General features: G+C 43.2%; 1 protein-coding gene across 1 annotated transcript in view; it reads left to right on the top strand.

Moving 5' to 3' along the window:
- The window catches only part of DISP3 (dispatched RND transporter family member 3), a 136412-nt gene that overhangs the window by 67147 nt on the left and 47101 nt on the right, over nucleotides 1-22164 (top strand). Inside the window, exons 2-5 of the mRNA XM_077249686.1 lie at nucleotides 11487-12416; nucleotides 13065-13284; nucleotides 18841-18977; nucleotides 19810-19944. Of these exons, the coding sequence (XP_077105801.1) occupies nucleotides 11492-12416; nucleotides 13065-13284; nucleotides 18841-18977; nucleotides 19810-19944 (1417 nt within the window). The 5' untranslated portion in view covers nucleotides 11487-11491. The remainder of the gene's footprint in view (nucleotides 1-11486; nucleotides 12417-13064; nucleotides 13285-18840; nucleotides 18978-19809; nucleotides 19945-22164) is intronic.

Here is a 22164-nt window from a genome sequence, read left to right as displayed (position 1 = left end):
GGAGATGTGTCTGTGTGCTCACGTGTTGCATTCGTGCGGCAGCCGTGTGCTGCATGAGGACCACACGGACGGCCACCGGGAAGCAGTGCTACAGTAAGGGCTGTCCCCTGCTTGTGGTGCTGAAGCCAGCTGTCATCTGTTCTCCCCTGCTCTGCCGGCGACGAGCCGGGGAGAAGGGATGAAAGAGAACCTGACGTGGGGTCACCCCTATATTTGACAACCAACCTAGCAAAACTCACAGGTGCGAGCTGCTATTCTCAGGCTGGCAAGGGGCCATGGATATGGTCTCACCCCAGCCTAAAAACAGCAGCCCGCAGCTGCTCAGAAAAGGCTGTGCCAATTCTGGAGCTTTGCCTGGTTCTTCCCACTGCCCTGTAGCATCGGCATATTAGAAAATGAGGGGTTAATGTCACTTTCCTATTGTAAGGTGACATTAAGCCGGCTTAGTAATGGAGAGATGTCAATAAGACACCTATCCATTACTAATCCCACAGTTGTTAAAGGGTTAATAAAACACACCGTAAGAAAAAAGAATTTTAATGAAATAAAACAATACCCAGTTTGACCATTTTATTCTTACAGGTAATCCAAGCGAAGCCCTCGATCTCCTTGAAAAAAAGTCAAAATTAAAAACCAACAATATACCCATACAGTTATATGAAAAAGTTTGGGCACCCCTATTAATCTTAAGCTTAATGTTTTATAAAAATTGTTTTTTTTGCAACAGCTATTTCAGTTTCATATATCTAATAACTGTTGGACACAGTAATGATTCTGCCTTGAAATGAGGTTTATTGTGCTAACAGAAAATGTGCAATCTGCATTCAATCAAAATTTGACAGGTGCATAAGTATGGGCACCCTTATCATTTTCTTGTTTTAAATACTGCTACCTACTTTTTACTGACTTACTAAAGCACTTTTTTTGGTTTTGTAACCTCATTGAGCTTTGAACTTCATAGCCAGGTGTATGCAATCATGAGAAAAGCTACTTAAAGTGGCCACTTGCAAGTTGTTCTCCTGTTTGAATCTCCTCTGAAGAGTGGCATCATGGGCTCCTCAAAACAACTGTCAAATGATCTGAAAACAAAGATTATTCAACATGGTTGTTCAGGGGAAGGATACAAAAAGCTGTCTAAGAGATTTAACCTCTCAATTTCCACTGTGAGGAACATAGTAAGGAAATGGAAGAACACAGGCACAGTTCTTGTTAAGGCCAGAAGGGGCAGGCCAAGAAAAACATCAGAAAGGCAGAGAAGAAGAATGGTGAGATCAGTCAAGGACAATCCTCAGACCACCTCCAGAGAGCTGCAGCATCAACTTGCTGCAGATGGTGTCACTGTGCATCGGTCAACTATACAACGCACTTTGCACAAGGAGAAGCTGTATGGAAGAGTGATGCAAAAGAAGCCGTTTCTGCAAGCACGCCACAAACAGAGTCGGCTGAGGTATGCAAAAGCACATTTGGATAAGCCAATTTCTTTTTGGAAGAAGGTCCTGTAGACTGATGAAACCAAGATTGAGTTGTTTGGTCATACAAAAAGGCGTTATGCATGGCGGCAAAAAAACACAGCATTCCAAGAAAAACACTTGCTACCCACAGTAAAATTTGGTGGAGGTTCCATCATGCTTTGGGGCTGTGTGGCCAATGCCGGCACCGGGAATCTTGTTAAAGTTGAGGGACGCATGGATTCCTCTCAGTATCAGCAGGTTCTTGACAATAATGTTCATGAATCAGTGACAAAGTTGAAGTTACGCAGGGGATGGATTTTTCAGCAAGACAATGATCCAAAACACCGCTCCAAATCTACTCAGGCATTCATACAGAGGAACAATTACACTGTTCTGGAATGGCCATCCCAGTCCCCAGACCTGAATATCATTGAACATCTGTGGGATCATTTGAAGAGGGCTCTCCATGCTCAGCGACCATCAAACTTAACTGAACTGAAATTGTTTTGTAAAGAGGAATGGTCAAAAATACCTTCATCCAGGATCCAGGAACTCACTAAAAGCTATAGGAAGCGACTAGAGGCTGTTATTTTTGCAAAAGGAGAATCTACTAAATGTTAATGTCACTTGTCTGGTGAGGTGCCCATACTTATGCACCTGTCAAATTTTGTTTGAATGCAGATTGCACATTTTCTGTTAGTACAATAAACCTCATTTCAAGGCAGAAACATTACTGTGTCCAACAGTTATTAGATATATGAAACTGAAATAGCTGTTGCAAAAAAACCAATTTTTATAAAACATTAAGCTTAAGATTAACCCCTTCACCACCAAGGGTGGTTTGCACGTTCATGACCAGGCCAATTTTTACAATTCTGACCACTGTCCCTTTATGAGGTTATAATTCTGGAACGCTTCAACGGATCCTGGTGATTCTGACATTGTTTTCTCGTGACATATTGTACTTCATGATAGTGGTAAAATTTCTTTGATATTACTTGCGTTTATTTGTGAAAAAAACGGTAATTTGGTGAAAATTTCGCAATTTTCCAACTTTGAATTTTTATGCAATTAAATCACAGTGATATGTCACACAAAATACTTAATAAGTAACATTTCCCACATGTCTACTTCACATCAGCACAATTTTGGAACCAAATTTTTTTGGGGGGAGTTATAAGGGTTAAAAGTTGACTAGCAATTTCTCATGTTTACAACACCATTTTTTTTAGGGACCACATCTCATTTGAAGTCATTTTGAGGGGTCTATATGATAGAAAATACCCAAGTGTGACACCATTCTAAAAACTGCACCCCTCAAGGTGCTCAAAACCACATTCAAGAAGTTTATTAACCCTTCAGGTGTTTCACAGGAATTTTTGGAATGTTTAAATAAAAATGAACATTTAACTTTTTTTCACACAAAATTTACTTCAGCTCCAATTTGTTTTATTTTACCAAGGGTAACAGGAGAAAATGGACCCCAAAAGATGTTGTACAATTTGTCCTGAGTACGCCGATACCCCATATGTGGGGGTAAACCACTGTTTGGGCGCATGACAGAGCTCGGAAGCGAAGGAATGCCATTTGACTTTTCAATGCAAAATTGACTGGAATTGAGATGGGACGCCATGTTGCGTTTGGAGAGCCCCTGATGTGCCTAAACATTTAAACCCCCCACAAGTGAAACCATTTTGGAAAGTAGACCCCCTAAGGAACTTATCTAGAGGTGTGGTGAGCACTTTGACCCACCAAGTGCTTCACAGAAGTTTATAATGCAGAGCCGTAAAAATGAAACAAAAATTTTTTCCCACAAAAAATATTTTTTAGCCCCAGTTTTGTATTTTTCCGAGGGTAACAGGAGAAATTGGACCCAAAAAGTTGTTGTCCAATTTGTCCTGAGTACGCTGATACCCCATATGTGGGGGGGAACCACCGTTTGGGTGCATGGGAGGGCTTGGAAGGGATGGAGCGCCATTTGGAATGCAGACTTAGATGGAATGGTCTGCAGGCGTCACATTGCGTTTGCAGAGCCCCTAATGTACCTAAACAGTAGAAACCCCCCACAAGTTACACCATTTTGGAAAGTAGACCACCTAAGGAACTCATCTAGATGTGTTGTGAGAGCTTTGAACCCCCAAGTGTTTCACTACAGTTTATAATGCAGAGCCGTGCAAATAAAAAATATTTTTTTTCCACAAAAATTATTTTTTAGCCCCCAGTTTTGTATTTTTTCCAAGGGTAACAGGAGAAATTGGACCCCAAAAGTTGTTCTCCAATGTGTTCCGAGCACGCTGATACCCCATATGTTGGGGGAAACCCCTGTTTGAGCGCACGGGAGAGCTCGGAAGGGAAGGAGCACTGTTTTACTTTTTCAACGCAGAATTGGCTGGAATTGAGATCGGACGCCATGTCGCGTTTGGAGAGCCCCTGATGTGCCTAAACAGTGGAAACCCCCAATTAAAACTGAAACCCTAATCCAAACACACCCCTAACCCTAATCCCAACGGTAACCCTAACCACACCTCTAACCTAGACACACCCCTAACCCTAATCCCAACCCTATTCCCAACCGTAAATGTAATCCTAACCCTAACTTTAGCCCCAACCCTAACCCTAACTTTAGCCCCAACCCTAACTGTAGCCTTAACCCTAGCCCTAACCCTAGCCCTAACCCTAGCCCTAACCCTAATGGGAAAATAGAAATAAATACATTTTTTAAATTTTTTAATTTTTCCTTAACTAAGCGGATGATGAAGGGGGGTTTGATTTTCTTTTATAGCGGGTTTTTTAGCGTATGTTTATGATTGGCAGCCGTCACACACTGAAAGACGCTTTTTATTGCAAAAAATATTTTTTGCGTTACCACATTTTGAGAGCTATAATTTTTCCATATTTGAGTCCACAGAGTCATGTGAGGTCTTGTTTTTTGCTGGACGAGTTGACATTTTTATTGGTAACATGTTCGGGCACGGGAGATTTTTTGATCGCTTTTTATTCTGATTTTTGTGAGGCAGAATGACCAAAAACCAGCTATTCATGAATTTCTTTTGGGGGAGGCGTTTATACCGTTCCGCGTTTGGTAAAATTGATAAAGCAGTTTTATTTTTCGGGTCAGTACGATTACAGCGATACCTCATTTATATCATTTTTTTATGTTTTGGCGCTTTTATACGATAAAAACTATTTTATAGAAAAAATAATAATTTTGGCATCGCTTTATTCTGAGGACTATAACTTTTTTATTTTTTTGCTGATGATGCTGAATGGCGGCTCTTTTTTTGCGGGACAAGATGTCGTTTTCATCGGTACCATGGTTATTTATATCTGTCTTTTTGATCGTGTGTTATTCCACTTTTTGTTTGGCGGTATGAGAATAAAGCGTTGTTTTGTGCCTTTTTTTTTTTTTTTTACGGTGTTCACTGAAGGGGTTAACTAGTGGTATAGTTTTATAGGTGGGGTTGTTACGGACGCGGCGATACTAAATATGTGTACTTTTATTGTTTGATTTTTTTTTTTATTTAGATAAAGAAATGTATTTATGGGAATAATATTTTTTTTTTTCTTTATTTAGGATTTTTTTTTCTTTTTTTTACACATGTGGAAATTTTTTTTTTTAACTTTTGTACTTTGTCCCAGGAGGGGACATCACAGATCGCTGATCTGACAGTTTGCACAGCACTCTGTCAGATCGGCGATCTGACTTACAGTGCTGCAGGCTTACCAGCGCCTGCTCTGAGCAGGCACTTGGTAAGCCACCTCCCTCCCTGCAAGATCCGGATGCCGCGGCCATTTTGGATCCGGGCCTGCTGCAGGGAGGAGAGGTAAGAGACCCTCGCAGCAACGCGATCACATCGCGTTGCTCCGGGGGTCTCAGGGAAGCCCGCAGGGAGCCCCCTCCCTGCGCGATGCTTCCCTGTACCACCGGCACACCGCGATCATGTTTGACCGCGGTGTGCCGGGGGTTAATGTGCCGGGGGCGGTCTGTGACCGCTCCTGGCACATAGTGTCGGATGTCAGCTGCGATAGGCAGCTGACACTCGGCCGCGCTCCCCCCGTGAGCGCGGCCGATCGCGCTGGACGTACTATTCCGTCCTTGGGAATTAGGGCCCACCCCACATGGACGGAATAGTACGTCCAATGGCAGAAAGGGGTTAATAGGGGTGCCCAAACTTTTTCATATAACTGTACCTGTCCACCGTACAGTCAAGTCCTACGCAGTAATACATATTTGGGGGCATTTACATTTTACAACTGGGAATGCTGCTAATGTGACCGCTCCCAGCTGTAAACGACTGTGGAATGAATGAAATGCAGGGAGCGGAGCTTCGGTGACATCACCGAAGCTGCGCCCCCTGACAGCATGAACTAAGAAACTCTTCAGCCTGGAAAAATGCCAGCTGATTTTCCCACGCTGAAGAGTTCATTTGAGTTAATGCCGCCAGAGGGCGCAGCTTCAGTGACGCCACCAAAGCTCTGTTCCCTGCATTTCATTCATTCCACAGTCGTTTGCAGCCGGGATCGGTCACATTAGCAGCATTCCCGGTTGTAAAATGTAAATGCCCCCCAGATATGGATTACTGCATGGGACTTGACTCTGCGGCGGACAGGTATGGCTATATTGTTGGTTTTTTAGTTTGACTTTTTTCAAGGAGATCGAGGGCTTCGCTTGGATTACCTGTAACAATAAAATGGTCAAACTGGGTATTGTTTTATTTCATTAAAATACTTTTTTCTTAGTGTGTGTTTTATTAACCCTTTAACAACTGTGGGATAAGTAATGGATAGGTGTCTTATTGACACCTCTCCATTACTAAGCCGGCTTAATGGCGCCTCACAATAGGAAGATGATATTAACCCCTCATTACCCCATATGCCAATTCTACAGGGCAGTGGGAAGAACAGGGCAAAGCTCCAGAATTGGCACATCTAATAGATGTGCCTTTTCTGGGCAGCTGCGGGCTGCTGTTTATAGGCTGGGGGGGTCCATATCCATGGCCCCTTACCAGCCTGAGGATAGCAGCCCGCACCTGTGAATTTGGCCGGGTTCGTTGTAAAATATAGGGGGGACCGCACGTCAGGTTTTTCTTTCATTCATTGTCCCCTGCTCGCCGGCAGAGCAGGGGACAATGGATGAGAATCAGCTTCAGCACCACGCACATGGGGACAGAGGCTTACAGTAACGCTGTTTCTCCCATGGCCGTGAGTCCGGGTAAAAACGGACATGTCTCTGTGTTTTGCACACGGACACTTGGTTTGTGAAAACATGCTGATATCTGCATAGACCCAGTCATTTGAATGGGTCTATGTGTGTCAGTGTCTCCGGTACGTGAGAAAACTGTCACTACACGTACCGGAGGCACTGATGTGTGAAACCGGCCAAAAGCAGCGTAAAAAAACCAAAACGCTTTTGTTGCTGCGTTTTCAGGACCTCATAGTTCAGCTTTGCTTCCACCCAGTGGCGTAACTACAAAGTTATGGGCCCCGGTGCGAACTTCCAAATGGGCCCCCCCACCCCCCCCACCTTCCCCTAGATACGCCTCGGACTGTTGCAGGAATCTCCTGCACTGCAACATGGTGTTGGGTGCCAGCACAGCCCGCACAGTGGTATATAGAGCACAGCCCGCACAGTGGTATATCCAGCACAGCCCGCACAGTGGTATATCCAGCACAGCCCGCACAGTGGTATATCCAGCACAGCCCGCACAGTGGTATATCCAGCACAGCCCGCACAGTGGTATATCCAGCACAGCCCGCACAGTGGTATATAGAGCACAGCCCGCACAGGGATATATGCAGCACAGCCCGCACAGGGATATATACAGCACAGCCCGCACAGGGATATATACAGCACAGCCCGCACAGGGATATATACAGCACAGCCCGCACAGGGATATATACAGCACAGCCCGCACAGGGATATATACAGCACAGCCCGCACAGTGGTATATCCAGCACAGCCCGCACAGTGGTATATCCAGCACAGCCCGCACAGGGATATATACAGCACAGCCCGCACAGGGATATATACAGCACAGCCCGCACAGGGATATATACAGCACAGCCCGCACAGGGATATATACAGCACAGCCCGCACAGGGGTATATAGAGCACAGCCCGCACAGGGATATATACAGCACAGCCCGCACAGGGATATATACAGCACAGCCCGCACAGGGGTATATACAGCACAACCCGCACAGGGGTATATACAGCACAGCCCACACAGGGGTATATACAGCACAGCCTGCACAGGGGTATATACAGCACAGCCCGCACAGGGGTATATACAGCACAGCCCGCACAGGGGTATATACAGCACAGCCCGCACAGGGGTATATACAGCACAGCCTGCACAGGGGTATATACAGCACAGCCCGCACAGGGATATATACAGCACAGCCCGCACAGGGATATATACAGCACAGCCCACATCTCATCGCCCCCCCCTCTCCTCACCTTTCCTTTTGCCCGCGCTGCTCCCGGCGGCTGCAGTCTGCCCAGAACACAGCAGGTGCGCGATGATATGACGTCATCGCGCACCCGCAGTGTACTGTCAGAGGCAGAGCGGGGAATGATGGGAGAGGGAGCGTCAGGTGACGCTCTCTCCTCCATCATTGCATTGAACTGTACCGGTGTCATAGACGCCGGTATAGTTAAATGCGGCGGCACTGGCGGGGGGCGGGGGGGAACAGTGCAGCGGGCGGCCCACTACTGGCACCGGCTCTTCTGGCATTTGCCAGAAGTGCCCGATGGCCAGTCCGGCCCCGCAGGTCAGGGGCCGGCCCTGGGCCCCTGACCTGCGGGGCCCGGTCGCAATGGTGACCGCTGCGACCGCGGTAGTTACGCCCCTGCTTCCACCACAGAAGCATCAACACAGGTCACCAAAACAACACATATGTTCATGTAAAAATACACATACAAATGTAACAGCTGAGGGAGGTGAATTGGTCTGGAATAATAAGACACTGGCAGTGCATTGAGTTTGTAGGACACTTTAATTTTCACACTTTGGTCTGCCATTGAGTTGCTTACGCATTGTCCAAGCTCATACCTTGGTCAGCCACAGGCATTGTTCAATTTCATACCCTGGTCGGCCAATTTTTACTTTGTATGCCGCACTAATTTAATTAAACTGTACTAATCCAAACTACCATCACAGTTGACCAAGACAAGATGGTAAACCTGGAAAAATCACAAAGATAAATGGGTTTCATATACTGCTATCCTTGCTGTTTTTCATTATCCATTTTTCTTGCAGTGGGTGAAAAAACGCTGAAAGAAGTGACATGCCCTATGTCCAAAAAACCATGCAAAGCACAAAATACTAATGAAAGTGTGTGCATGACATTTCTGAAATCTCATAGGCTCTGTTGGTCCTGTAAAACACAGCTGAAAATTAGCGTAAAAAAGCAGCAAAACCACCTATTGTGAACTTAGCCTGCGAAACAGCCGTTTACAAGCAGGTTCCTCATATAAAATACCTAGTGATATAATGCCTTGTGTAGGGTATATGATATCGATATATTACTTTATATGTAGCATGTTCCATCCATATATTACTTTTATATGTAGCATATCCTGGCCATATATTACTTTTTATGTAGCATATCCCGGCTGTATATTACATTATATGTAGCAGATCCTGGCCATATATTACTTTATATGTAGCATATCCTGGCCATATATTACTTTATACTGTATGTAGCATATCCCGGCCGTTTATTACTTTATATGGAGCATATCTCTGCTGTATATTACTTTATATGTAGCATATCCTGGCCATATATTACTTTTATATGTAGCATATCCCGGCCGTATATTACTTTATATGTAGCATATCCTGGCCATATATTACTTTTTATGTAGCATATCCCGGCTGTATATTATATTATATGTTGCATATCCCGGCCATATATTACTTTATATGTAGCATATCCTGGCCATATATTACTTTATACTGTATGTAGCATATCCCGGCCGTTTATTACTTTATATGGAGCATATCCCTGCTGTATATTACTTTATATGTAGCATATCCTGGCCATATATTACTTTATACTGTATGTAGCATATCCCAGCCATATATTACTTTTATTACTTTATATGTTGCATATCCTGGCCGTATATTACTTTATATGGAGCATATCCCTGCCGTATATTACTTTATATGTAGCATATCCTGGCCGTATATTACTTTATATGTAGCAGTTCCTGGCCATATATTACTTTATATGTAGCATATCCTGACCATATATTACTTTATACTGTATGTAGCATATCCCAGCCATATATTACTTTTATTACTTTATATGTTGCATATCCTGGCCGTATATTACTTTATATGGAGCATATCCCAGCCATATATTACTTTATATGGAGCATATCCCAGCCACATAATGCCTTGTTTTTTGTGCAGAGTTGCAGAATCTCTGGGTGCAGGGAGACGCTCTTCTTGTTTATTCCTCCAGCATTTAGATAAGCGTCCTTGTATCTGTAAATATAAGATATTGTAGCCATAAATCAGGTCCTGTTTTCTGCACAATGCATATATGAATCAGGACACAGGAAAGGTTCTTGTGCGTCAACTGATTAGATTTTATTGTAGCGAGCAGGGATCTGTAATGGAAATGCAGCTGCAAAAAGCAGGAATCGGGCTGACATTTAGTCCCTGGCAAATTGTATTAAAAAAAAGCAATAACTGTATACAGGAGGGAGAATGTTTCCATTTCTAATTAACCTTTGAAGTGCTGGAATGAGGTATGAGGGCCCCAGAGCGAAAAAAAAAAAAAGCTGGAGGTCCCACCTATTCATTGTAAGCTCTGCTTTCACAATTTTGCACACCGGTGGCAGTAACAGCAAGGACTAGTGCAATGCTACATAGGACACTCTAGATGGAAATGTCCAAAGCTGGAGCTCCAAGGCTCCAATATTTTTTCTGAGCCCCAATTTATTTGCCAGTGTGAAACTCTATCACACAGAGCTTCTGGAGGACTCAGCGTGTCTATTGCATTGCACAGACTGGGCAATAGTTTTAATAAAAACTCTGTGTAGTATTTAATTTCCCCTCTGGGGGCACTGTGGGATAATTGAAGACTTCCTTTTAAGGTTCCCCTGGAGATAACAGCTGATTGCTGGTGGTCATATCAGTCTGACACCTTATGATTGCCTTATTTTTGTGCAACCTAACAAAGTGTCTGTCCAAGGTGAACCCATACTATGTCTCCATTATTTTATTAGTATTAAATACCACAACCGTTGGATAGAAATTAGGTTTCCCCATTTTGTTTGAAGACCATCCTCTTAGGCAGGGCTGTGGAGTCGGTAAGCCAAACCATCGACTCTGCTGCCTCAATTTCCCTGACCCGTGACTCCGACTCCACAGCACTGGTCACTACTAAGCATGGACATAAAGTGCAGCACAGATTCACCTCAACAAAAAGCCGAGATCAGGAACAGAACACACATTTATAGGACATTTCATAAATTTCTCATTCTTATGAAAATATTTCCAGTACTGAACCCAACTTATATATTTTAGGAGTCGGAGTTGTTTCATTTTATTCCAACTCCATCTCCGACTTCACCAAAATGGACACCGACTGCACAACTCCAGCTCCACAGCCCTGTTTAGTAGCCCACCCTCTTAGATGACCAACCTTTTAGATGACCACTTTTACATTCAATTTGAGTTGTCTTCTCAAAAAGGTTTGACAGAACCATTCTTCATGGTCGGCCAAGCTGGTGGGGATCTATGATATCGGAACCATAATTTTCTCAGATGTTCCTGCAAAGCCATTCTTGGACCCTTCAGTAAAGAAGCCATGAGGTTTCTCGGCCATGACCTTCAGCAAAGAAGCCGTGAGGTTTCTCGGCCATGTGTGATTAACAATGACTTCTTGTGGAAAGCAGTAGTTTAGTCATTTGTACATGATCCATTTTATCTGTAATGTTTGTAAAATATTACTTTGCTAATCATGTTCCTCATCTTGAATTTAATATAATTGGATTTTCCTCATGTCCTTTGCTCTTTAGGGACTATGGACACAGATGACCCCTTGTTACAAGATGCATGGTTTGATGATGATGAAGACGATGAGATGTCCTTCAAATCGCCCATTTGTAACACTTGCCAGTGGACTTCTAAACCTTTAAACGATTCCATGCCAACCTGTGAATTTTGGAACATAGTGGGATGGATATTCACAAATGTTTATTGTGCCACCTTTCTCTTGGCTTTAGGATGTCTAGTCCCTGTGGTCCTTTCCATCATTATGTTTGTACATTACCCTACCCTTGACATTGACATCTCTTACAATGCTTTTGAGATACGCAACCACGAGTCCTCCCAAAGGTTCGATGCACTCACTCTTGCTCTGAAATCCCAGTTTGGCACCTGGGGGAGGAACAGGAGGGACGTTGCCGATTTCACCTCCGAAACGTTGCAACGATTAATCTTTGAGCAGCTTCAACAGCTCCACCTGAACACATCTCAGGCTGATAATCCCATACGGGTTAAACGGAACTCGATTTGGCCCAATAGTACAGAGAGAACTAATTTCACAGCCACCGACTTTCCAACTACCTTGTCCTCTGCCGTGAACCAGTCCCGGCACCCTCGTGGGGCTTCGGTTAAGGAGTTTTCAGGTGTTTACGTGACTCCTAACACTCAGAGCCATGCACATTGGCGGATTGAGCTTATTTTCTTAGCCAGAGGAGATGAGGAAAATAACATATTTACAAAGGAACGCTTGATGACCATCCACAAGATTGAAAGGAAGATCATGGATCATCCACACTTTCGGGAATTTTGTTGGAAACCTCATGAAGTTCTCAAGGATCTACCGCTTGGATCGTACTCCTACTGCTCACCTCCAAGTTCACTTCTAACTTATTTTTTCCCTACTGAGAAGGGAGGAAAGATTTACTACGACGGAATGGGTCAAGATTTGGCCGATGTGCACGGTAAGTCTCTACACCTTCTATTTTGGAGATCAGTTTTTCAAAAACATCATACCACTAAGGGTATGTGTCCACGTTCAGGATTGCATCAGGATTTGGTCAGGATTTTACATCAGTATTTGTAAGCCAAAACCAGGAGTGGGAAAATTAGAGGAAAAGTAGAATAGAAACATAAGCTCCACTTCTGTATTTATCACCCACTCCTGGTTTTGGCTTACAAATACTGATGTAAAATCCTGACCAAATCCTGATACAATCCTGAACGTGGACACATACCCTAAGGAAAACCTTGCCAGCCATTCCAGCGACTCTTTATTACGGTAGATGCTTTCAATTCCTGATAATGGTGGCCATGTTATACTGGATTAAGATGTGGCAACCAAAAATATATAGTAGTAATAAAAATGAAATTGCAAAAAATTATATGATCTGCTCAATAATAAGAATTCCAACAAGTCATCCAAAAAGTTGCTTTCTTCTCTCCTCTATTAATATGTGTTGCTCTACTGTTGCCTCCGGTATATTGGCGCCATCATCAGAGCGCAACAAAAATATGGTGATCCATCTTCAGTACACGTTGGCTGTGAAGTCTATAGTCTATATAGTGTATATTTTGTATGTAGACTTAATTTTTTTTCTTCTTTTTTTAAGGCTCGCTAAAATTGGCAATGACCCATCCGGAGTTCTACTGGTATGTAGATGAGGCTCTCACTACAGAAAACCTAAAGAGCTCGCTTTTGAAAAGTGAAATCTTGTTTGGTGCTCCATTACCGAATTATTACTCAGTGGAAGATCGATGGGAGGAGCAGCACAGGAAGTTTCAAAACTTTGTCATCTCCTACATAAGCATATTGTCAAAGGAATCTACAAGGTAGTATTATATAATGGTAGAATTCCAAAAATACAAAATATACAGAATGTACTGTAACTACTGTCCTCAATGTAGAAGAAAATAATGTATAATACTGCCCCTATGTACAAGAATATAACTGCTATAATACTGCTCCTGTGTACAAGAATATAACTACTATAATACTGCCCCTATGTACAAGAATATAACTACTATAATACTGCCCCTATGTACAAGAATATAACTACTATAATACTGCCACTTTGTACAAGAATATAACTACTATAATACTGCCCCTATGTACAAGAATATAAATACTATAATACTGCCCCTATGTACAAGAATATAACTACTATAATACTGCTCCTATATACAAGAATATAACTACTATAATACTGCCCCTATGTACAAGAATATAAATACTATAATACTGCCCCTATGTACAAGAATATAACTACTATAATACTGCTCCTATATACAAGAATAGAACTACTGTAATACTGCTCCTATGTACAAGAATATAACTACAATACTGCTCCTATGTATAAGAATATAACTACTATAATACTGCTCCTGTGTACAAGAATATAACTACTATAATACTGCCCCTATGTACAAGAATATATCTACTATAATACTGCTCCAATGTACTAGGATATATTGTTGCTGTTTTCCGATTATTGATCTGTTACAATAGTTGATCTTGGATCTCTGTTGTCTCCGCATCATCTTGTACATCATGTTGGGGAGATACGCAGAGCTGATTATGTGTGTGACCTGATATAATCACTTCCATGTGGTAGGTTTGAGCTTCGGAGGAGACACTAATGTGAAGTGATCTCCGGGGTTCATTTAGAAATTTGTGAAGAGTTTACGTTCTCGGAGACAATTACTGCTTTGTTTTATGTGATTAGAATTGACTCCTAATTACTACCACTCACTTGTTTAACACACATATCCGGAATTTCTATGTTGAAGGTGCAGGGTCTCAGTTTTGTTTGTATGTAGCATTTATTTATACATAGATCTGAGGTTTGGTTGTTGTTTTGTAGCTGGCAGGACCTCTGTGATTCACTTCTGCACCATAATGACTCCATGGTGAATTTAGATGGAATTCTCTTTGGTGAATATTGGTGGAGATGACTCTGGTGTGTCTGTTATCCTTGGTCTTGTTGCTCTTTGAAGGGTCGGCTATTGACTTATAGGGTAGTTGTTTTCGTTGGATGGAAACCGATCCCTCCAGAGCCACCTATTTGGTGAAATCAGAAATTGCAACAACAACAACCGATGGGAAAGATTGAGACGTTGTACTCAAATCCATTATGACAAAAACATGTATTTTAGGTCAATTCAATGAACACATTTTTAATCACAATACCCCAACCCTTTTCATGGGGGCCCGGGCTCTTTACAGATCTCTTGTAGGGATCCAGACACTGTGTAGTCTACTGATGATAGTAGTCCTGTTACGTTATAGACATCTGATAAGAGCCCATGGACTCTACAGACCATCCATTAGTGTCCAGAAACGCTACAGAACTCTCATAGAAATCCACACTCTTTATAGATCTTTAATAGTTGTTAAATCAGTCAATAGACCTCACATATGGGTCCCCACACGCTCTAGACCTCTGAGTCCAGAATCTCTGTAGTGGTTCATACATGCTCTAGACTTCAAAAACAGGTCCAGGCAATCTTCGGGCCTCTTTTAGGGGTCTTGACACTCTTTAGACCACTTTTACATATTTCAGCATACTTTTTTTTTTTTTTTTTTTTTAAGACCTCCTGGTATTCCTGGCACTTTAGGGTATGTGCACACGCTGCAGATTTTGCTGTGGATCCGCAGCGTTTCCGCAGCCCAGCGGTTTCCCATGCATTTACAGTACCATGTAATGCTATGGGAAATGAAATCCGCAGTGTACATGCTGTGGAAAAAAACGCGCGGAAACGCTGCGGTTTATTTTCCGCAGCATGTCAATTCTTTGTGCGGAATCCGCAGTGGTTTTTCACCTCCAATAGGAAACTGCAGGTGAAAAACCACAGCGGAAACCGCAATAAAAACCGCGATAAATCCGCAGTAAAACCTGCAGCGGTTTTGCACTGCGGATTTATCAAAAACGCTGCTGAAAATTCCGCAATGGAATCCGCAGCGTGTGCACATGGCCTAAAAGTTCACTCATAGCAGTCCTTGGACTCAATAGACCTTTGATTGTGGCTCAAGAACTCTAAATAGAATTTTAGGGTTCCATCAAGTCTACAGATCTATGTTAATGGTTAATTGTCGCCTTAGATTAGTCATAATAGTCCAGATACTCTATTGACCATTCGTCGTAGTCCTGACACTCTGTAAGCTTCTTGTAGAAGTCCAAGTACTCTATAGACATGTTATAGTGGTTGAGACAATCTTATGACCTCTCATAGATGTTGAAGCACACTATTGTGTTATTATTGAAGTCCACATACTGTATAAATTTCTTTCAGTATTTTGGTAACTACATAGGCTTCTCATTCCATTGTAGGTAGTTTAGAAACTTAGCTTCAATATTTAGGCAAACTATAGACCTCTCCATAGCAACCCACACTTTACAAACCTCTTGGACCAGTCCACGTACTTTATTGACCTTTCATAGGGGTTCAGACACTCTCTAGGCTGCCCGTAGATTCTCGGAGACTCTACAGACCTATCATAGAACACAACACACTGTATAGATCTTAATATTGGTCCAGGCACTCTAGATACCTCTCATAGGTGTTCAGACACTTAACAGACCTCTTGTCTAAGCCCACTGACTTAATAGACCTCTCGTAGAAGTTTAGTGACACAATAGACCTCCAGTAGATGTTCAGTGTCTTAATAAACCTCTCGTAGAAGTCCATTGACTGAATAGATCTCTCGTAGAAGTACATTGAATTAATATAGACCTGTAGTTGAAGTCCATTGACTCAATAAACCTCTAATAGAAGTCTAGGAACTAAATAGACCCCTAGTTGAAGGAGATCTGTCATAGAAGTCCATTAACTCAATAGACCTCTTGTCAAAATGCATTTACTTAATGGACCTCTCGAAGATGATCAACAACTTAATAGACCTTTCATAGCAGTTCAGTGATTTAATAGACCTCCCGTAAAAGTCCAGGCGCTCTATGTTTTGGCTTCTCCTCTAGGTCCAAGCACTCTACAGAGGTCAGGGCATTTTTTTTTAAACCTAAGGCCATATATATTATCCTGTGAGATCGCTTAAGTTTTGGTATCGGCAGGGATTCTCGCTTATAAACCCACGGTGATAGAATAATGGGATGTGTTACTGTGAAATAATTCAGACTCTTCTCTAAGTACAATCCTGGCAGTCATCCTGAACTCGGCACCGATGTCACTTCTTTATTCCGCCGTCTCTCGTCTTGCTGACGATGTAGTGTAGACCTCGCCTGCTTTTCTCTGGATTGATGCTGTATTATTCACTTAAATAGGACTGTCTCAATGTAACTTCCCACATTCTCCTGAAAATTTCTATCTCTAGCTCCCATTCTGTAGACATCAGCAATTTTTTACAGAACAAAGAAGAAAAACTCCCTGACAAGCCAGGAAAATTGTGTTGCGGAAGGAAGCAGCATCTCCGGTTGCCTTTTTTATAATAAGAGTCTTGTAGCGGTTAGTCTTGGGGTATAGATACAGTGTATATATACATAAGTATGGGGGGATCAGCGTGGGATAGATTTATCTCTCTTGGTTATGGACTTGGGAACTGGCACAGGGTCCCTCTTCTGAATATATCACCACAATATGACTGGAGTGGATGGCAAGCGAATTGGGGGAGAGTTTGGGGTCCTCCTGACTCAGGGTATGATGGTTTGAACCACAGTGTCCCCTCTACCTTATCTACTTGGTTGACCAAAAAGATAAAACGGACAACAACCCCATTTCTGGCAGCTACGGCCCCATGGAATGGGAGACCCAACTTTGTTTTGCCCTATTGCCCCTTACCCATGGACAGCTTGAAACTGCAGAACTTCTCTACTCTAGGACTTCGGATGGGGGAAGCCAGTGAAAAGATTATATCCTTTCTTCCCCGAGGGAGGTGGGTACTTTTCAAGGTCTCGATGAGCCTTCACTCTTAGAGGAGACCTCACTTGATTTTTACTGTTTGGTCCATACTTTTCTTTGTACACCCTGTGCAAAAGTTTACACTTGTTAGTTGTTGGATTGAGGTTGATCTTGGGTATAAGATTAGGATGTTTCTAAACTTTATTCTATCAAACCCTACATGAAGCCGTTTTATAGGAGGACTCAGGGGGTTCGTGCCCTGCTTCACCACCATCTTGGTTCCACATCTGGCTTACGCTTGACATAGAATTGACCAGTACCCTAGGGGGGGTAGGTCGACTGATCATTGAAAGTGCTAAGCCAGCCCCCTTGTCAATACTGACCAATGTGTAGGCAGAGAATGAGGCTGGCTGTGGAAATCGATCAGCCAGCCCCCTTTGAAGTGAAGATGTATGAAACGCCGTCGAGGAATAATGCTGCCGAATCCGGAATCAAAGTGGAAACCTGAAGATGTGGGTCAGAGTGGCACATGTGATAATGGAAGCCTAGTACTATGTTGCGTGCGTAACTTATTATTTTAAGCCCATTTGAACAGGACAACCCCTTTAATCTGGTCCTGATCCTACAGAGCGAATATGAAATGTAACGTCAGACAATGCAGCAACGATTAAAAGTGAATCCTCATAAACCATAAATATACTATGCCATCTTTACCATATAAATGATTAAGTAAAATAATTAGCAGCCTGAAATCGAACGCCGTCTCCAATATATGGCGTTATACGGCGGACTTTATATATGCATTCTCTTTGTAGACCATTATTGGAGAAGAAAATCCGTTTTCACAAGTAGGCTCATAAGATAAATTAGTGAAACCTAAGCCATTAAGTGGATACTAACGGCCCATTAACAAGTGGCAGTAAAATGCGGCAGTAAAACATTTCTAAACATCAAAGACGTAATAAAGGAAATTGAATCTGGATCTTCTCTGCTGCCTCCGCTGGTCGGATGTGGGTACTGCAAGTATAAAAGAGCTTCCCAATTTATAACTCTGCTTTACGAATCCTCCCTATACTCGTATCTCCAGTCATTTTGTTTTTCCTTCTGTCTTTATGATGTGGAGTATGAATCCGATTCCTGATCAGTCACCTTGGGCCACGTAGATAAATACCCATAATCCCTCACTCTTCTGATTGTTATCGGAGAAGTGACATTATCAGGCGGAGCGGAGCGATACACCAGACTCCGCCGCCGACACCGTGCTCCTCTGATTTTGTCTTACACGTACAAGATATTTTGGGAACATTTTCTTAAGGATTCATTATTAATCATTTCTGGGACATTTTAGGCAAATACATTGTTTTAAGCCGTGAGTGGCGTTTTTTTCTGCAGTAAATGTCTGTAGGGCTCCGATTGTTTGTAGATGGCGCGTCCTCACACATTTATCACTTGATCGCTACAGGTTGGCTCAGTGAGAACATAGTAATATTGCACTGTCTTATTTTTGTCCTTTCTTGTGATTCTTCCTGGTGTCAGTAAAGTGCAGGTGCTGTACGGGGGGACCGACCTGTTCGACTATGAAGTGAGGACCACGTTCAATAATGACATGTTACTGGCCTTCATCAGCAGCAGCTGCATCGCCGTCCTGGTGTATGTCCTCACCTCCTTCTCCGGTCAGTGTCTCGTTAAACACTTTCTACTTCTCCACCTCTTTCACGCGCTCTTGACATTTGTTCTTCCTTCTATTATTAATTTTTTGTTCTCCTGCTTTCCCTTTCCCTCCTGCTATTTTGTTTTTCCATTTTTTCCTTCTCTGTGCTGATCCTGCTCTTCTCTCTGCTGTTCCTTCTTCTCTCTGCTGTTCCTTCTTCTCTCTGCTGTTCCTTCTTCTCTCTGCTGCTCCTTCTCTTCTCTCTGCTGCTCCTTCTCTTCTCTCTGCTGCTCCTTCTCTTCTCTTTGCTGCTCCTTCTCTCTGCTGTTTCTTCTCTTCTCTCTGCTGTTCCTTCTTCTCTCTGCTGTTCCCTCTTCTCTCTGCTGTTCCCTCTCTTCTCTCTGCTGTTCCCTCTCTTCTCTCTGCTGCTCCTTCTCTTCTCTGTGCTGATCCTTCTCCTCTCTGCTGTTCCTTCTTCTCTCTGCTGCTCCTTCTCTTCTCTCTGCTGCTCCTTCTGTTCTCTCTGCTGCTCCTTCTCTTCTCTCTGATGCGCTTTCTCTTCTCTCTGATGCGCTTTCTCTTCTCTCTGATGCGCTTTCTCTTCTCTCTGCTGTTCCTTCTCTTCTCGCTGCTGTTCCTTCTCGTCCTGTTGCTCTTCCCTCTTGTGTCCTTATTTCTGTTGTTGCCTTTATTCCCATTACCTTCTGACTTGTTTGGTCAGGCGTCTGCATATCACTAAACGCCACAATCACTATAGTGAGCTGATTAATGGGCGGTGTCACAAACTGAAGATTGCTAGAATTGCTCATTAGTGCTGCTGACTCTCGCACCTTCACTCTTTCTTATTCCTGCAGTGTTCCTCACCTTCTTTGGCATTGCCAGCATCGGTCTGAGTTGCCTTGTGGCCCTGTTCCTGTATCACGTGGCCTTCGGAATACAATATCTTGGAATCCTCAATGGCGTGGCGGCTTTCGTCATTGTTGGGATCGGTGAGTGTGTAATATTACTGAGAATCTCTGAGTAGACGTGTATCTCTATAAGTTGTGTGTTCTCCCTTTGTTTGGAAAAGTTGAAGAACCAAATAATACTCTTCCCGCCATGGGCAGCGCACTCTGCACTCTTGTCTGGTGGTCTATTAGGGTGGGTCATTATAAAGACAGAGTTTGCCTCCTCTACGTGATACTTACGAGTTATATATTGCTTTGCTGGGTATATGTGCACTGTATGACACCACACAAAAAGCTGACTGTGCATAACCCAGAACCCACTAAGCGTAAGGACCCCCACTGGTATCAGATGTTCTTGACATGTATCAAGCCAGTAGTCGGGTGGACAGGGGGCTTACGTACACCGAAAGCTGCCTGTATAGCGGTATTATTTCTTCACTGTATGGCATTTAATATGCAGAGTGTATGTGAGTACTATTTACTTGATATTACTTGGCTGTATTATTTCTATTTCACATACTTCTATTGTATACGAGTGAAATTGATGTAAAAGGATGATTGTGTCTTCGGTGTTTGGACTCCTTACTTCCGCACAGCAGTGACAGTGTGTGAGGCAGGTCCGCGCCGCGGTGTCAGCCGACGGTTAAACAGGCAGGAGGAAGACAAAGCTTCGAAAGTGATGTATCTGGCAGCAGATAACGCCGGGAAGATCAGAGGGGTAATTGCTCTGTGACATTATGAGCATCTATGATCGGTAACGTTCCCCGGGCTGGATGCGCTGCTCAGAACAAGACATTTCACACAGATTATGATGACACATGGCGCCGCTGACACCGCGCTGCTAAAGGGACAGAGCGCGGAAATGTGACCACGTCCTTTTTAATGTCATTTTTTTATATTTGAGGCGTGGAAATAAAAGATGTATAAGCAATGTGTAGTGTGGTGAAGTGTCATGTAATAAGCGGCCTTTATACAGGCCGGGCAGGATGATGGTGTGTGTGTGTGGACCCTTGGGATATAAAGTATGCCCCCTGTCTACCATACTACAACATCACAGGCTGAGAATGTGTTTCCCCATTCCAACATCAACCGAGTGCTGCCAGATGGCGTCCCGAGGTCGTTCCCTCTCACAGCACCAGCGTCACACACAGGATGGCAGCATTCAGCATGATCTGTCTCCTAGCATCTTCTTCTATTCGCCTCTGTGTCTTCAGTTACTGCTCCCTCTCCCCTCCCACATCACAAGATGATGCAAAGAAACTGCAGGACCCCCACCGCCGCCTTCTTCCTCTCTTCTCTTTTTCTTCAGTTACTGCTCCCTCTCCCCTCCCACAGCACAAGATGATGCAGGGAAACTGCAGGACCCCCACCGCCGCATTCTTCCCCTCTTCTCTTTTTCTTCAGTTGCTGCTCCCTCTCCCCTCCCACAGCACAAGATGATGCAGGGAAACTGCAGGACCCCCACCGCCGCATTCTTCCCCTCTTCTCTTTTTCTTCAGTTGCTGCTCCCTCTCCCCTCTCGCAGCACAGGTTTTACACACATTTATTTATTTATTTATTTAACCGTCTTTATTGAACAATAAACAAAGGGTGCATAAATTGTTGAGAAGCTTTAGAGAAGATCTGACAAATATTTTTACAGTGCTTTGAACATTAGACAGTGTATTATAACTATAACCAACTTCCACCCAGGCACACATCTGCACCTTCATAGCACAATAGCCATTAAGCCCAACAGAAATTCTCCTGTCAATTTGCTCTCTCATTACCAGTCTGTAAATTGGAAGCTTTTACACCCATTTTGATGTAGAGATTCTGCAGCTCCATCCCCCTCCTCCTATCTCCCTCTCATATCTTTCCCTTCAGTTGTTGCTCCTTCTCCCTTCTCACTGCACAGGTTTTTACACTCATTTTGAGATATTCTACAGCTCCATCCCCCTCCTCCCATCTCCCTCTTATCTTTTCCTTCAGTTGTCACTCCTTCTCACCGCACTGGTTTTACACTCATTTTGATATATTCTGCAGCTCCATCCCCCTCCTCCCCTCTCTCTACATTATTTCCCCATCCTTTCATGGTCAGTTTGTGTTTTATCGGATGTTTTCATGGTTCTTTCTGCCAGAACAATACCTGATGAGACGTCCTTGGCCGGTCCGACTTGTCCTTTGTATTCCAGTACACAGAATTATTTTACATTTCTGTTTTTGCTGTTTCATTTGTTGTAAACTTTGATTCTCTGGCATAAAATCTAATAAAAAAAAGAG

This window comes from Ranitomeya variabilis, chromosome 4 (genome assembly GCF_051348905.1).
Source record: "Ranitomeya variabilis isolate aRanVar5 chromosome 4, aRanVar5.hap1, whole genome shotgun sequence".
NCBI classification, from domain to species: domain Eukaryota; kingdom Metazoa; phylum Chordata; class Amphibia; order Anura; family Dendrobatidae; genus Ranitomeya; species Ranitomeya variabilis.
This window is presented reverse-complemented; position numbering and strand designations above follow the sequence as displayed.